We start from the raw sequence: 16,748 nt of genomic DNA on the forward strand, positions 1-16,748 counted from the left end.
CTCCATGACTGGAGACCGCGAACCCGCAGCCGGAACATCGATGACTACAGACCGAAGACCGAGGGCCCTCGTGCCATCCTGCGCATTGGCGGCAGACGCAGGCCCCCCGTGAAACCAGTTGGGACCATCCTGTGTCGGAATGAACGCGCATTCCGTAGGACCGTCTCTGTGACTCCTGGGAGCCGTGCGCGCGCACACGCGAGCGTGCACACACAGGACCCTTCACCACGGCACTCCCAGCCGTGTTCTTACCCAACATCGGATACAGCTCTGAAACGTCGTACCTTCATACAATGGGACGGCACCGGGCACCGAAGAGGCGCACGGGTCCGCTAGACAACGTGTTTGAGCCTCATCAACGAAGGGCCTAGAAGGAGACGCCCCACCCCGACACACCCACCTGGGCGCTGTGATTTCCTAACAGGGAAATCCAACCTGACTCCTCAAGAACGTGGCTCTGTTGGGGTCCGTTGAGGCGGCATTAATAGTTCAGACAGACTGGGGGGGCCGGAAGCAATCACTGTGCCCGCAGATTCGGTCTGGCGGGGGCCTGCTTCCTGGTACGCAGACATGGACTTGTTGCTCCCTGCGGGCCAGGGATCTTTCTGGGGACTTTTCTGAGGACGCTGATCCTATTTGAGGGCTCCATCCTCATGATCTAATTACCCGAAAGTCCCAATGCTGACACCCTCACCATGGGAACTGGGTTCTAGTATATGAACTTGGGGGGACACAAGCCGAGTGGTCAGCTATAGGAGAGGGGAGCGTGGGGGCATCCTAGGATCCGGGTAACCTCTACTTGTTGACCTGGGGTGGGCTCCGGAGTACTTGCTCGGGAGGACTCACTGAGCCCTGGGCGTCTTGTGCCCTTTTATGAATTCGTGTTTTCCTTCACAGCGATCACTCGGAATCTAAAGCAGTGTGGCCACTGGCCCCTGGCCTGGGGGCTGCCGCGGTACCCGCTGTCTCCAGAGGCAGAGGCAATGACAGATCACGAAGACCCGTCTGGTTCTCTGGTTTGTCGGGAGGCCAAGAGCTCCCTCTAGTGGTCGGCTCCTGAAATGGTAAACTGAGTCAAGTGTCTGCTTCTGTTTGCCTCCCTGTCCTGGGCCTGACCTCCTCCCAGGCCTTGCACCCCACACAGGGGCACTCAGAACATGAGTGCACGGCCCGGAGCTCGGAGCCCCACAGGCAGCTCTGCGGAAGCCGGGCAACGAGCCCTTTTCTGGTCCTCGGCCTCCACCCGAGCTGTCATCACGCTGCCCCGCCCGTCAGGCTGGGCCACAGCCATGCGCACTAGGGCCTGCTGCGAGGGACACCGGCCGCCCGGTCAGTGGCAGGCATGACGTGGACGCCTCGGGAGCACGGCAGGAAGGCCCGCCCATGCCCAGTGGCCCAGGGAGGAGGGGGGCCACCTCCCGGCTTGGTTTCAGCGCATCCTGACACGCGAAGTCCTAGCACAAGCCCCCTTGGACTTGATTCTTAGAATAATGGCTCATGGGAAAGCTGTCTGGTGGATCCCAACATGCCAGCCGAGGCCGGGACGTGGTCGATGCCGAGTGCAGCCTCTTCCAGGTTCAAACCTGGGAACTGTGTCAGACCCCCACATGGACCGCCTGTGGTGAAGTCAGAGAAGGGTCCCCGTGGAGCTGTCACACCTCAGTGAGACAATCAGCCACCTTTGCTGGACACGGAGACCCCCAGGCCCAACCTCAGGTGGGCAGGGAGATGCCAGTGGGGCCACTGTGAGCCCGCCCCAGGCCTGTGCCAGAGGTCACCCCTGCCCCCCAAGTTCACCTCCTCCCTGCTCTCGCGGGTCAAACCCGGGGGACTGTGGCCCTGGGATGCCCTCGGCTCCCCCGCTGTGTCACGCAGCAGAGAAGACGGGGAGTGGGGTGCGGGGGTGGAAGAGGAGCAAGACGCAGACGCAGAGACCGCTGAGTGACAGGTCGGACCACTGACGATTTAGACTGTGAGACGTGTTTTTAAAGACACAGCGTTGCAGCGGCAGATTCACGCGCGTCTGACGCACCGCTCGTCGGGCCCCCGGGGGATCGGAGCAGTTCTTCCGCGTCAAGGATGCCCGGCCAGTCCCCGCCACGCCTCCCCCAAGGTCCTGTTCATGCCCAGCGCTGCCCCAAGCCCCTGGGCCGTGCTGAGGCAGACCCCCGGCGCCCTGCTTCTTCCTTCTTCTTCCGGCGGGCTCCTGCGGCCTCAGAGTTCGTTGTGGCGAGCTCTGGAGATGCGGCCCGACAGGTCCTGTAAATGCTTCTTCACCTGAAAACAAGGCACAGTGTCAACCCAGCCGCCACCTGCCCCACTTCACGATACACACGGCCTTAGGAGGAAAACTCCCGAGCTCCTCACTTTTCTTATTTGCAAGCCCGCCACCAGGAAACAGTCAGGGATCAACACAAAAGTAGCTCCACACCAACTAGAACACCGGCGCCCACTAGAAACCAACCGCGCGGGGCAGAGGACGCGGGCAGAGGACGCAGGCAGAGGACGCGGACAGAGGACGCAGGCAGAGGACGCGGGCAGAGGACGCAGGGCCGTTTCCGCAAAGGCGGGGAACAGAGACGCCACCTGGCTGCCCTCCCCCCTGCCCCGATGGAGCCCAGCGTCTGTTGTACCCGCGCTCCCGCCAGGGCAGTGAGGCAGAGAGCACCCCGCGCCCGCCCCTTCTCCGGCACAGCCGGACTCCCCCCTGCAAGTTCCCAGCCCGCGGCGTCACTCTGGAGCCGGCCTCCCGTGCGGGGTGCTTGCCTTCTCCCCGACAGGCTGCCAGACGGGCATGGACCCATGCGCCCCTCCTCTGTGGCCCTTCGGCCTCGTGTCACTTTAGATAGATTTGGGTGTTTGAATGGCTAGCCCATCCCTGTGGCTCCAGAGTCAGATGCACAAGAGGGTCCCTCCTCCCCTGCTCCCTCTAGAGACGACCCACCTCATGTTTCCAGATTGTTCTGTGCGTCCTTCCGCCCCTACCACCAGCCCCTCACAGCGTCCACGCTGCCCGACCGCTTCTTCCCCCCCGCACGGTCCGACCCCGAACCTTCTGCACGAAGAGCCCGACTTCTGTGCCTGTATGTGCCCCTGATTTGCGGGTCACCGCGAACGACCTGACCAGCCCCGGAGTGACCCCACTCTGCTCGGCCCCCTGCCGCCGCCCTGGGATGGTCTGCATTCGCATGAGGGGAAACGTGGCCTCCACGCACACCGCACAGGACTCTCGGGACCGTGGTTCTGTGCACACGCGACGTGCCACAGCCGCTGCCTCACGCACCCCGAGCGGGGTCGCGGGCTGAGGGCACATGCTGGGGGCACAGCTGTCCCGCAGCTCTGAACAGGCCCGGAGGGGATGGCCCGGCCCCCGTGGGAGCGGACCAGGCGCCACCAGGCCCAGACGGCCACCTGCCGTCCGCACAGGGGGACCGGCGCACACGCAGGGCCGCGCGCACCTTGTAGCCCAGCTCCTTGGTCTTCTCCTCCAGCACGGCGTACTTCTCCTTGTTCCGGCTCACGTGCTCCCGGTCCCCAAGGCTCTCCACGTGTTTCAGTTTCTGGTGAGAGATTTCCAGCTGCTTCTGGTAGTGGTTGTGTTTTTCAATTTTGGCTTCAAAGTGCTTAAGCTCCTCCTAGAATAACGTTTCAACAGCCGAATGTCCCCCAACGGCCTCTTTGTGCCACTCCGGGGTCCCCAGCAAACCTCCCCACCCCCTCAGGACACGGGTGGCTGCCGCACACCTGGGGCTGGGCGACAGGGCGCTACCTCTGAGGGCGCACGCCCCTCGCCCCTCACCGTGCGACCCGTCCGGGACAGCTCCAGGGCGCCCTCCCTGCTGCCCCCGTCATGCAGCAGCGCACGTGCGAGGAGCGCGCCCCTCCCCGCCAGAAATTCCGCCACAACAGGACGGCTCCACGCCTGGCACCCGGCCTGCCCCGTCCCCGCCCCTGGTGAACCTGCTTCCCTCTCGCCCTGAGCCCACGTCCAGCCTGACACCTGGGCTGGGGCCTCAGCCACGGCCGCGCTGCACTGTGCTCTCTGCTGTCCCCACGGCCTTCTGTCCCACCTGCAGCAGCCACCACCTCGGGGAGGCTCTGCGGCACTGCCCTTCCTGCCCCTCCTGCCTGCACGGTGGTCTCGGGTCAGTCTCGCTGGCCAGGCCCCCGCATCCTGGTCTCGGCTGAGCTGTGACCTCCTCCAGACCTCCAGAGCGGGGCTAAGTGGGCTGCCCAGGGGCCACGAGGGCCAACAACACACATCCCTGTGAACTGGGCTGCGCTCCAGACAGATGCTGATACGGGGACCCTTGCTGGACACCCACTGCCGTCCCTGCTGCTGTCTCCTGCCCTGTGGCCCTGCTTCTCCCGCCTGCCGGTGACTCCTCAAGGGCCGCGTCCCTCCACCACACGGGCTGTCCCCCTTCCACCCTCCCTGCCCCCGTGACCGTGGGCCCAACCACCGTGCGTGAGCTCCGCGGTGGCCTCTGGGACCCACATGGCAGAATGATGTCTCGCTCCCCAGGCCCCAGCTGGAGCCCCCATGCCGGGCTCCTGTCCTAGCCGACGGCAGCCTCCCGCCCACACCCTTCTGATCCCTGACCCCCTGGCCTGCAGCAGCCTGGTGACAGCACGACCCCGAGGCAACACTCCGGCAACTCAAAGGCCCTTCCCTCCAGGCCTGCTGCCAGAGCCCCACGCGGGGTCCGCCGTTCTCAACCCGCGTGCTTCTGCACCAGCCCTCCGTCCTCACAGCCCGCACACCCGGAGCTGGAGCCAGGCCCTCCCTTCACCGGAGGCCAGCCCCGTCCACAGAGACGCGAGCACGGCAGTCCCCCACGGCCGCCGACTAGCACGGCAGAGGGATGCAGGGCGCAGGGAAAGAGGCCCATGAACACGCTGGTCTGCCACTCACACTGCGGTTCAGCCTTTCCCACGTTAGTACCAAGTTCAACAGAAGAGATGTTGCCAAATAACGTGAGCCAGCCTCACCCAGCACCTTCCTTACCCGGAAGGACTCCAGCTCCTTCTCAGTGAAGTTGGAGGACTTGGCCAGGTCCCACAGATCGATCACTCGGGGTTCCTCGAACTCTGGCAGAAAAGCGGAAGCAGTCCCGGTGACTGTGTGGCGGCATCCCATGATGCCCAGGGGCCCCGACGACACAGAGTGTGAGCGTCTGGACGCACACACACGGGTATGCGCTGTGTGCTCGCACGCACGCGTTCAGGTGTCTAGTGCCGTCTGGAAGCGACAGTGTTGTTCTCGTGCGCGTTCAGTGTGTGGCTCAGGGCACCGCTGGAACCTGGCCTTGGCGACACGCTCACTGGCCCGCGGGACCCACCAGCACTGGCCCGCACCTGAGAGGGAGGGGCCCACTGCAGAGCCACCTCGGTGGGGGAGGGGTGGTGGGAGTCGGGATGGCAGGGTTCCCTGGGGCCTCTGGGCCAGGACTGCCAATCTACCACAATTCCGGGCTGAAGCTTAGGCCACTGCCCGTCCTTCTGGCTCCAGAGCAAAACCAACCACATGGAAAGGACCCCTTGACCTGAGCCAGCACTCCTGAGCGGACGTGGGTGACGGGTGCCCACCTGGGCCACCCACCTCCGTCCCTGGAGGAGAGTGGGAGCTGGTCGGAGCTGCCCACCCGCGGGCATGCCGCTAGCTCCCAGCTCCAACACCTCCTCTCTCAGCTGTCCCCTTCCTGCCCAGGGCCCTCCAGGGGCTCGTGGAGAGTGTTCCGGAAGGACTCGGCAGACCACGGGAGAAACTCAGGAGCTGGCTGGGTGTGGCTCCTGGAGGGGGTGGTTCAGGTGGGGAGGGGCAGCGGCGCAGTGGGCGGCCCCAGCACCATGTCTCCTGACCTGCCGCATCCCCAGGCGCAGAAGCACCTGCCGCATCCACGCTCCGTAAGCCCAGGCGGAGAACATGTGAACGGGTAAGAAGCCAGAGGGAGAGGGCAGCCTGGCAGAGAGAGCTCCTGAACACGGGCTCTAGCACGGGGCCCGGGGTGGGAGCGGAGCAGACAGCGGCCCGCCACGGGGGGCCCGGAGCTCGCCACGGGATGGCGTGGGACGCACAGCTGTGATGCCCAAGCGCGGGGTGCTCACCGGCCTCGGCGCCGTAGCCCCGGTGGCTGACTTTGCGCAGGCGGTCGTAGCCCTGGTTGATGCCCCGCAGCCGGTCCTTGAGCTCTGCGTGCTTGCTGTGCAGCACGTCCTCCTTGACGCGGCTCACGTCAAAGGGGCTGATGACGTTCTCCTGGATTTCTGTGCCCAACAGGCGCCGTGAGCCGCTGCCGGGGACGCCCCAGGCCGACCCCAGTGACCCTGCACCCCACCTCCCGCTTTGCTGACTTCCTGAGGGCAAGACCACGGGTTGGGGTGGCATCCGTGTCTGTGTGGGGACGTGACCCACGTCACAGCTGCTGACCAGCAGGCTCGCGTTGTCAGAGGCGCCCCCATGAGCCCCCCACAGGGGAGTCCCAATCAGAAACTGGGAGGACACGGAAGGAGGGCACCCCCCCCGGGCCACCTGCAGGAGGGCGGGGCGGGGGCACCTTCGGTCCTGCTCAGCGTCTCCAGCAGGACGTTGTACTCGCGCACTTTCTCCCTGTGGTGCTCGAACTCCCGCCGCAGCTTGTCCAGCTCCTCGCTGGAGAACTTCCCCGAGGTCTTCGCCTGGGAGGAGTGAACACACTGCGAGCCTGCCCATGCCCCAGGGTGACCCCCTCCAGGCCGCTTGCTGCGACTCCATGGGGGCCACTGCTGAGCATCCCCTCAGATCAGGCAGGACCCTCGCTCCTGCGGGAAACGCTCAGTGCACTGTCGCCTTGATGACCCTTTAACTAGGGGCCGTAGCAGGACCTGTCGCCAGGCTCCATGGAGAGGTGACAGCCATCAAAGTGTGGGAACAGCAGGATCCCCAACAGGGCGGGGCAGCGTCCCCTCCTGGGAGGGACTCAAGCCAGTCACCACGTGGTCATCCACCTGCCCTGCGGGGCCGTGTGCGGACTCACGAAGAACGCAGGTCCGGGGCTCAGCCTGTTGGCCACAGGGTCCCCTCCACAGTGGACCCGCCCGCCCTCCTGCTCCAGCCCCACCCCTTGGACGAAGGACGATGGGCTGGTGCGAGAATTCTGATTCTCGGCCCCACTCAGTGTGGTCCAGACAGAACCTGGACAGGAGCTGGGGGATCAGGGGCTGTGGAGTGAGTGACGCCGCAGCCAGCTCAAGCCACCACCTGGTCCCATAGCCTGCCTGCACCCACCTGAGGTTTGCACCCCACAGGAGACCAGATGCTGTGAGCCCAGCCCCCACACACCCAGCCCGCACTCTGAGCACACCTTTCTGAACCAGACAGCTCCGACCCAAAACTAAGTGGACACCGTACAACACACGGACCACCACCAGCCTGGCTGTTTACAGATCGTCCAGCCCATCCTGGTCATTCGAGGCTCAGCTCCATGCCACACAGAATTCCTTCTCTGAGAGGGCAGGGAAGGCAGGGAAGCCTCATGGGAGGGACTACGACCACAGAAGAAGAGCCTCATGGTTCCAGGAGGAAAGCTTTGCCCCCCGAGACCCTCTGGAAACAGGGTCCTGTGCAGAAGCAGCCCCTAGCAGCCCCCCTTAACTCTCAACGCTAGGGTGCACACTTTGGGGCTCACGGGAAGCACCGGGGAGTACCTTGTGCCACAGCTTTTCCAGCCTGGGGTCCTCCAGGCTGTCCTCCTCGGTGGGGTCACTGAGGGAGTTGCTGCTCACGGCCCGGGCGTCCTTCCTCCCGTCCAGGCCGTACTTGGCCAGGATCACTAGGAGAGACACAGGAGGTGTTACTCCAGTCCCAGCCACTGCCTGCTGGGACCCCCAGGCTCTGCATTCCAGACACACGAACAGTCCCAGTACGGGGAGGGGTATGAGCCCGGGGAGGAGCAGCAAGAAGGGCGCAGAGGGATAACTAGCTCATCGGGCTCTGCCTGGCCCCAGCCTTCCAAGTCTGCTGCTGCACCGGACGCCCTCAGAGGGCAGGTCACAGTCGTCTCAGGGTGCGTTCACCAGCCTAGAAGGCGGAAGGCTCTGGATTCCAGCCGTCTGGGTTCAGCATGAACCGGAGCCAGAAACAAACACTCCAGCTAGAAGCCCCACAGAGCTGCAAGCCCAGCCTCTTCTAGTCTCGCTGAGGACACTGGGCCCGGCACTCCCTGGGCGTGCACTTGGGGGACACCGTGGTGGACAGGGTGAGGGCGGCTGGCCTGGGCAGCAGAGCAGACCCATCCTGAGACAGAGGCTTCTCCATCAAAACTGGCCCGGACAAGGTGGGCCCAACGTGCCCTATTTCCCACGGTGCTGGTGCACGGCCGGGGGACCGCCCTGCTGCCTGGCCTAGGACAGACCTGGTTACACCCGGGTCCTCCCTTTCACGTCTCCATTCTGGTCTGACCCCACACTTTGTGGTCCCCTCAGTGTGGCTCAGCCTTGTCAATGGTCCTGGGGTGGGGGGACTGAGGGGATGTGGGGGCGCACAGGGCACATCCAGGAGACGGCCAGCTGCCCGGTGAGGGACAGATGCTCAAGAGGGTCTGCTGTGGTGCTCCAGCTTCCCAGTCTCTGGAGCCTTCTGCCATGTCACCCCGGCACCTAGGACGCCCACACCACCGAGCAGAAAACAGATGGCTCCACTTGGGACCCGGACTCAGACACCGGGCTGCAAGCCATGCCCAGGAGGATACGGGCTGGCAGTGGGAGTTCAGGGAGAATGTGCCCCAGGGAGGGAGACGAGAGCTGGCTGACCTCTCTACGCCCTCATGCTCCTCGGTCTTGGCCCCGGGCCATCCACTAGGGGCCAATTCCTTCCAGAAAGGACGACATACAAAGGATTCTGGGTCCCTCCAGAGCCTTCTTTCCTCAGGGGTATCTCCAGGTCAGGCTCCTGTCCTGGCCCTTTGGAGTGGCCCCCAAACATTCCAGCTGGGTGCAATGATCCCGCATCTCTGTCCACCTGAGCCTTCTGCTATCTCGTCCTGTTTTGCATGTGTCTCATCATATTCTAGAATGAGGCCATATGAAACAGCAGTAGACCTTTGTCCTCACCCCAGAAGCAGATACACAACGTGACCTGAACAACACGTAGGTGTTTCATGAGGTCTGATGGTAAGGGATGCAGGGGAGCTGGGGAGACGTCACCAGCTGAGTCAGAAAAGCCTGGATTCAAACTCTGCTGTGCTCAGGTGGTGACTATGGACAAGTTGCTCACCCTCTCTGAGCCTCTGTCACCTGTCTGTGCCTAGGGACAAGTGCCTCAAAGAGGCCTGAGTGGATGTACAGTATTCCGTCTCAGGGACTCCTGTGACCACAGACAACGCGCACTCCACAGGGTGCCGTGTCCGAGGAAGCCGGTGTCTGGCCCCGTGAGCGTGTGGCACGGTGGGGGGGCTGCAGGGCGGACTCTGGGTCCGGCCACACCTGTGGCCGCTGAGCCGTGGCTACTCGAGCCCCGACGCCAGGCTCCGCAGGGAGCTACAGCGGGCTCATACTGGCGAGGGCGTGCCCGCGTGCCGGGGCGGGTGGCAGGCCAGGGCGCCAGCAGGCGGGATGGGGACGTGACTTCTACTCGCCGCTCTTCGCTACAGGACGACAGCAAGACCCGTCTGCGCGGGAGCAGCCCCCCGAGACGCAGCTGAGGTGGAGTGCACGGGGGCGCCCGGGCAGCGAGCTCGGAGTCCTGCCCCGCGCCTGACGCTGCCACGGGAGGGAGGCGGGAAAGGGGGGCCCGAGAGACCTCTCCGTCCTGAGGACGCATGTCTTTTGCATAATGGGCAGCTGGGCAGACAGTTGCTCTGTCTTGAATACCCACAGTAACAAACAGCTCACTACTTCCCATCTCAACACATTTCACTGTTAGGAAGTTATTTTCATTACAGATGATCTGAAATCTGCTTCCCCATAACTTCCCGACCCTGGGAACATCCCTACTGTCTCTTCGAGGTGCCCACGGGAGACTGGGTGGCCCGGCCTCCCTCCTGGGCCAAGTCGCTGCAGGGCCCTCAGCTGCTGTGCGTTACTGCACCCAGCACCCGTCCTGACTCTCCCCACAGTCTGCCAAGAGCCTCGCAAAACAGCCCAGCAGCCGTAGCCAAGGCTGGTCGCTCCTCGGAGGTGAGCCACGGCACGGGCTGCAGTGGGGTGGCCCCGCTCCCCTCCCACCCCCACCGCGGCCCCCCACCGCGCTCAATAGGAAAGACAGGTACCACTGAGGCTGCGCGTGACTTTGGCCTGCTTCTCTCCATCTTCGTCGAGACCCTCGGCCTTCAGCTTCTTCCAGGCGAATTCATCCCTTTCTTGCATCTTCAGATCTGCATGGAGCTCGGACAGTTTCACGGGAGAAAGCTGCAGCTACGGAACGAGAGCAGAGGATGCTGACAACCAGCCCCAAGATGAACCAACAGCATCGCCGGGAGACGGCAACCCCGAGAGGGGGTGACCAGGAGATACCACAGATGGGCAGGGGGACGCAGGGTCCTGGCCAGGCAAAGTCCCACACGTGTTCCCGGGCAAGACCCTCAGGGGACTGCACGCTGCAGGGTTCCAGGGAGCCCGCTCTCCAGCCTCACTGTAAGAGGTCCACGGCAGGGCATGATCTAGGAATGCCACGTCCGTGAGGAGCTGCCGGCCAGCAGCGGCCTGAGCACGGGCTGCCAGGTCCTCTCGCTGAGGCCACCTACGGCCACAGGGCTGGCTGCTGCACCAAGACCCCCCAGGGACATTCGTGGGGCCCCGGGTATTGGGGTGTGACGACGGAGGGGCACGAATGCTGAGCATGGGAGGAATCCATTACCTTTTCCTCGTATCATGTAAGTACGATAAAAAATAAACCACGATGATTAGAGGATGGCGGACTAAATTATGACAAACTTCCACGTTAAGAAAAGATCAGTGTGGGGCGCCTGGGTGGCTCAGATGGTTAAACGTCTGCCTTCAGCTCGGGTCATGATCCCAGGGTCCTGGGATCGAGCCCCGATCGGGCTCCCTGCTCAGCGGGAGGCCTGCTTCTCCCTCTCCCACTCCTCCTGCTTGTGTTCCCTCCCTCGCTGTGTCTCTCTCTGTCAAATAAATAAATAAAATCTTAAAAAAAAAAAAAAGAAAAAAAAAGAAAAGATCAGTGAACCTGCCTGACAATGCCCTCATCGGCAAGGGACTCGCTAATGACACAATGACAAGAGGCTCTAAGTGGGGTGTCTCTGCCCCCTGACCCAGCCCACGATGAGGTGGGGAGGGGCCTCGGCTTCAGGCCGGAATGAGACCTACGCCTGTGTTGGGTGGCCCAAGGCTCTGGGAGCCAGCCCGAGGCCCAGGGAGGCCGAGAGGAGACTGGGCCCCTGCTCCTGCCTTTCCCACTGACTGGTGTCAGCTCAGCCCAGACCACCGGGACAAACGTGCTTCAAGCTGGTCCCTCGGACCAAACATTCCACCAGTCTTCACATGGCTGTACCTGCTGGGGCTCCCCGGGCACCCAGCAATACCGCGGTGGGCTGCTGAACAAGCTACAAGATTGAGCAGCCCCTTGCCAACCACGCGGGGTGGGGAGACTGTGGCCAATGTGCTTTTTAGGCTAAAAGGGTCATCGTGGTGACCCTGACCAGCTTCGGCTAGGCCTCTCAGGAGATGCCCAGAAAATCTGGGCCCCAACCTTCACCAGCTTGAAAACTAGTCAGGGAAAGTTCCTCAGGAGTAAAAAGATAGCACCAAATGAGTAGCAGGGCCTAGGGCAGGAAACTGTTTTCATTCTCTAGAAGTTTCTTCGACCCTGCTCCATGGGTTTGCCCCCTCCTTTGCTGGCTCTCTGGCTCTCCTGGGGCAGGCATTTGTCTCCACAGTATCCCAGCTCCTACTACCTCTCTCGAGCCCCAAACCCTTCCTTTCAAAGCCTCTTGCGTGTCCCCGCCCAGACGCCTTAGGCTCCTCAAATGGCACCCAGGCTGACATAGTCCCACCTGCTCTCCTAAGCTCCGTCCTAGGCCCCACTGTCACCTGGATGCCCCCTGTGGGCACCACCAGGAGTCTAGGGAGGCTGGGGCTGCAGCCTCACCTGACCTGTGGACTCCCCGGGGCGGAGGAACTGGACAGTGGTTTGGGGCATGCTGATTTCCCAGGAAGGGCAGATAGGGCACCGGCTGATGAGGAGTTGGGAAGGGCAGACCTGCAGTCCACCCAGGATGCCAAGGACACAACACTTACGCCCAGGCATCCCCAGGGTCTCCCCTCTGTAAGCTTGGGGCCTGTCCGCATTGAGAGCCACAGCCAAGGACAGGGAGCGCCCAGCTCCCAGCCCTGCCCTCTGCGGTTAGTGTGACACTGCATCGGCTCCTGTGTCCCTCTTGGGGACTGCGTGGGGGAGAGGACCTAAGTGTTCTCTGACTGCCAGCTAGTTCGACCATCGGGGGACAGACCTGAGGACCTCAGGCAAAGGTCCCCACTCACCTCTTCCTTTCTTATGTGTCCACTTCCCCAGGGCCCTGGGGGGAGTCAGCGTGCCAGCATCCAGCCAGGAGCCCACGAGCTGCACACTCTGGTGCCCACCTGTCTGTTACTGTCGCAGCCCCTGTGAGTCACTGCTTCTCGTTCTGAAGCCTCTGGGGGTCTGAATTACACGCTGCACTGCACAAAAATCAGTCCTTCCTCTGAAATGCAGAGGCCGGTGAGTCCAGCGCGCGGGACGCCAGCCCTGTGGCAGCCGGACACAGCGGCCGTCGTGTGCCATCAAAACGGAGGCAAAGACGCAGCTCCCGGGCAAACACCTGGCACTCCCTCTCTGGATTTCTTCACTCTCCTTAACTTCAAGTTAAACGTTAATGCCTCACACGAGAAGAACTAGTTAGTAGAGATCAAATACAGAACAGAATCTGTTCAGTATTAAACAGTTAGGTAAATCATCAATAACGGAGACAAGCAAACACCCAGGAAGAAAGCCACGTATCAGAAACAAGGGCTGTGTTGACGGCACACTGGGTATGGACGGTCTCACAGGTGGGTACTTCACTTCAAACTCACCAAGATGAATGTATTAAATACGTACAGTTTTCATATGTCAATCGTAGCTCAATAAAGTGGTAAAACAGTCCCGGGAACCAGGGTCCAAAGCCTCTGCCTCCAGCCACGTTCTGCACTGGGCAGAGTGATCGTGTGCAGAGCACAATTCAAGGAGGCCTGCCTCCAGGTGGGCACTAGAGAGCCCCGGGAGACCGTGGGGCTGAGCCACCCACGTGGGAGCAGTCTTCCTGGTACACGGTGAAGCGGCGCCAAGGACAGAACAGGACAGGGACCCCGACCTGCGCTTCCTGAGTCCTACCTGGAGCAGAGGAACGCGGCGTACAGAAAACACGGGAAACACAATCTCCCCTCCTCTTCTGGCCCTCCCACGTCCCAGGACAACACTTCAACACATTCTAATCACAAGGTCAGGGTAGAACCGACAGGAGCTGGGAGCCCACAGAACTGGGTGTGTGAGAGCTCTGCACGGGCGCTGTGAGCCTGCTCGGGATGCGTCCCCCAGCCCTGTCCTGTGTCCCCCACCGGGACACCGGCCAGAGACGATCAGTGCGCACCCACTGAGAAGTCCTGCGACGGCTTCACTCAACCCCCAAAGCTCTCAGGACAGCCCCTGTGTCCCCCCGCCCCTCCCCCGTCCCTGTCCCCTGCTCAGCAGTCTTACGACACTGGAAGATGTCACAAGACCCACAGGGCTAGGCAGAAGCAGCCCTGGTTGCCGTCCCCAGCCTACAGCTCTCCCACCCACTTCTATCCAACAGGCACCCGATAATCTCACACAAAGTGAAGACACCGAGCGGCATAATGCAGCGGCAGCTCCCGGGACCGCGGGGCGGGTCTCTAAGACCGCAAGGACCCCCAACCCCAACCGTGGCATCTGCAGACCAAGGCGGGAATCACAGCACCAGCCTGGGCTGTGACCCCGAGACAGAGAAGACCCAGGCCCCATCCCCCTGGATACAAGACGCGCGGCCCCGCGGCCACCCCCCCCGGGTCACAGGAGCCAAGGGACGCCCCGGGACCCCACGGCCCCCGAGGTCACAGAAGACAGAGGATGCCCCGGAGCCCCGCGGCCCCAGGAGACGGGGGATGCCCCACCCCCTCGCGGTCACAGGAGACGGGGACGCCCCCGGCCCCCGGGGTCACAGGAGGCCCTGGCAGCCGCTCACCCGCTGGGCCTTCTCCCATAGCTGGTTGAGCTTCTCCATGCGGAACTCCCCGCCGGGCTCGCGCTTCGGCGGCAGCTCGGGCTCGTTCTTCTCCCGCGAGTACTTGCCGCCGTGGCCCGCCGCCGGCCGGGGCCCGAGCAGCAGCAGCAGCACCAGGAGCTGCGGCTGCGGGAGGCCGCGCGAGCCCACTCCGAGCTTCGGCGACGCCATCTTCCTCCTCGGGCCGCCGAGACCCCGCGCCTCAGGCCGAAGAGGCCGCGCCCCGGGCCCCGCCCCCACCGCGCGGCCTGCTGGGAGTTGTAGTCCCTCCCCGAGCGAGCTGCCCAAGCGAGGCCGCCAGCGGACTACGAGGCCCGCGAAGCCCTGCGGAGGCACGTGAGCGTTTCCTAGGCAACCACGCCGCGGCCTCGAGATGCCGGGGGCCTCCGGGTGGGCAGAGTGCGCTGGGGCTGCGCTCTTTGGGATTGCGAGGTTGAGTGAGGACCCCGCCCGGACTCCGGACTCCGGGATGGCCCGACGTCCCCCCCCCCCCCCCCCCCCCCCCCCGCTCCGTGGGAAGAGTAAACAGTTCGGGAATCGGGAGGGTCTGGCCGAAACCCTGGCCTTTTCCTGTGTCAGCGGCGGTGACAGGGAGCCTTCCTTGTCGCTGTGGGTTGCGGGCGGCTGGCCCCCGCTCGGCACTCCTTCGCTTGACAGAGGAAGACAGGCTGAGTCCCGGGCGGGCCCGGGAGTCTGGGCCTTCTCACTCCCGCCCCACGGCAGCTTTTCCCCAGGACTGGGGTGCGGGGTGCGGGGTGGGGGGGGGGTGGGCTGCAGCCCAACAGTGTCTTTGATCTGCATCCCCGACACTTCCTCTCCATGCGCTGTTTTTGTATTAGAGATCTTGTGTACTTGCCTCATTCCCACCCTCTTAGATTTTAGTAAATCACCAGAATTCAACCTGGGGGGCCCACGTGTTGGGGTTGGGCCATGCCCTGGAGCAAGCTGCTGATGGATCGCTGCCCTCAGGTGGCTTGAGGTAGATGGTCCAGTAGGGGCACCAACCAGGGGTTTGGGGGCAGAAGAGACAGGGTGCACCCACCTGGTAAGAGTGACCTGAAAGGCCTCCCGGGGCGGCCGATTGTGCCTGGAAGAGGGGGCATTGGGATAGGAGGGAAGATGGGGACAAAGGAAGGGGGTGGAAAATACCTGGGCCTCTTGGGAGGAAGCAGTACTTACTTTAAAATTGTGCCCTGTGTTGTCCAGAGGGTTTAAAGTACCTGGAATGGAGGAGGGCTTTGCCCTCCTTCCTGCCTGACCCCAGGATCTTGAGAGCCATTGTTTCATGTGTTTTGTCTGGTTGTTTAGTTGTTTCAGGCAAAGGTTAACTTCAGTCCCAGTACTCCAGTCGATCTAGAGCACAGGTTCCAGGGGCCCAGCTGTTAGTATTGAATGAAGTGGGGAACAAAGGCAAAAGAAAAATTCAATTTCCTTACTACCTAAAACCGGCTGACAAGTCCTTGAAACACGCAGAGTGACATTCCTCTAGGAGCTCAGCCGCCTTGATGTGGATACTTTGCTAGGGCAATCTTAGGCTGACCCCCGGGATCCTGTGAGTCTGCTTTTAACATATAAAAATTCCTTTGGAAACTTTCTTTATCTCTATCTCCTAGATACGTGTTGGCAATCATCCCCCAAGCGTATGACCCACTGATACACATCTGAAGGGTCTCATGACTAGGTTTTATTTGATGGTGATTAGTGACTTTTTCCCAACAATAGCTAGCTCCCTCAAGGTCCTGGAAACCTTGCTTCCAAAATTCCTTAGAGACTTACACTATCCCTAATCCTCTCCCAACTTAATGGGCCACGCCTCATGACCCCAGTGCAGCTTTTCCTGCCCTCGGGAAAATAATAAATGAATGTAAAATATTTAATATTATAATAATATTTTTAATAAATTAATTTAATTTTAATAAAACCACCATTTTGCACCAAAGATGTCTCAAGAATTCTTTCTTGGCCATTGGCTACGAACCCTAACATCTTTCCTACATCATTTAACGCACCTATCCTGTTTATTAGTTACCTAATACATGCATAAAGACCCCAAGAGGATCAATGTTTATTCTTTTCCCTGTTCAAGACTGATCAACAGGCAATTGTCCTCTGGGTTGTGATACAGGGACCTGGGCCGTCCCATCTTCAACACAGAATTTCCAAGATTGCTTCCCACTGGCACAAGGGGAGAGATCATTGAGGATCTCACAGCGGAGGTGGTTGGAGAGCTGGGCATCGTATCACTTTTGCTCATGTTCTATTGCCTAGAAGCAATCACATTGATGTGGTTTTGGACTATAGGGGAGGTTTGGTGGGGTGGGGTCTGGAGCCAATGACCAAGAAAGAATTCTTGAGATGTCTTTGGTGCAAAATGGTGGTTTTATTAAAGCATGGGGACGGGACCCCTGGGCAGAAAGAGCTGCTACACTGGCCTTGTGAGGGGTAGCTGATTATATACTTGGGAGGTAAGGAAAAGGGAGGTTTTCAAAAGGATTT

At 61.7% G+C, this 16,748-nt stretch overlaps 1 protein-coding gene across 1 annotated transcript; it reads right to left on the minus strand.

Annotated features, from left to right (window-relative positions):
• Positions 1–1,964: 1,964 nt before the first annotated feature.
• Positions 1,965–14,468, minus strand: LRPAP1 (LDL receptor related protein associated protein 1). The gene is made up of 8 exons (XM_036085705.2): positions 14,214–14,468; positions 10,248–10,392; positions 7,687–7,811; positions 6,558–6,678; positions 6,109–6,267; positions 5,009–5,091; positions 3,459–3,635; positions 1,965–2,277 (listed from the first exon to the last, which is right to left on the minus strand). The coding sequence occupies exons 1-8, from the start codon at positions 14,421–14,423 to the stop codon at positions 2,215–2,217; spliced, it is 1,083 nt and encodes a 360-aa protein (XP_035941598.2). The 5' UTR covers positions 14,424–14,468; the 3' UTR covers positions 1,965–2,214.
• Positions 14,469–16,748: the final 2,280 nt, after the last annotated feature.

The sequence above is a fragment of the Halichoerus grypus genome, chromosome 3, assembly GCF_964656455.1.
Source record: "Halichoerus grypus chromosome 3, mHalGry1.hap1.1, whole genome shotgun sequence".
NCBI classification, from domain to species: Eukaryota; Metazoa; Chordata; class Mammalia; order Carnivora; family Phocidae; genus Halichoerus; species Halichoerus grypus.

Bases quoted from the DNA above. Each gene is read 5' to 3' on its own strand.
- LRPAP1 (XM_036085705.2), bottom strand. From the start codon at position 14,423: ATGGCGTCGCCGAAGCTCGGAGTGGGCTCGCGCGGCCTCCCGCAGCCG. The intron at 10,393-14,213 runs GTGAGCGGCTGC...CTCGTTCCGTAG, and splicing joins TATGGGAGAAGGCCCAGCGG to CTGCAGCTTTCTCCCGTGAA. The intron at 6,268-6,557 runs GTGCCCCCGCCC...TGTTGGGCACAG, and splicing joins GACGCTGAGCAGGACCGAAG to AAATCCAGGAGAACGTCATC.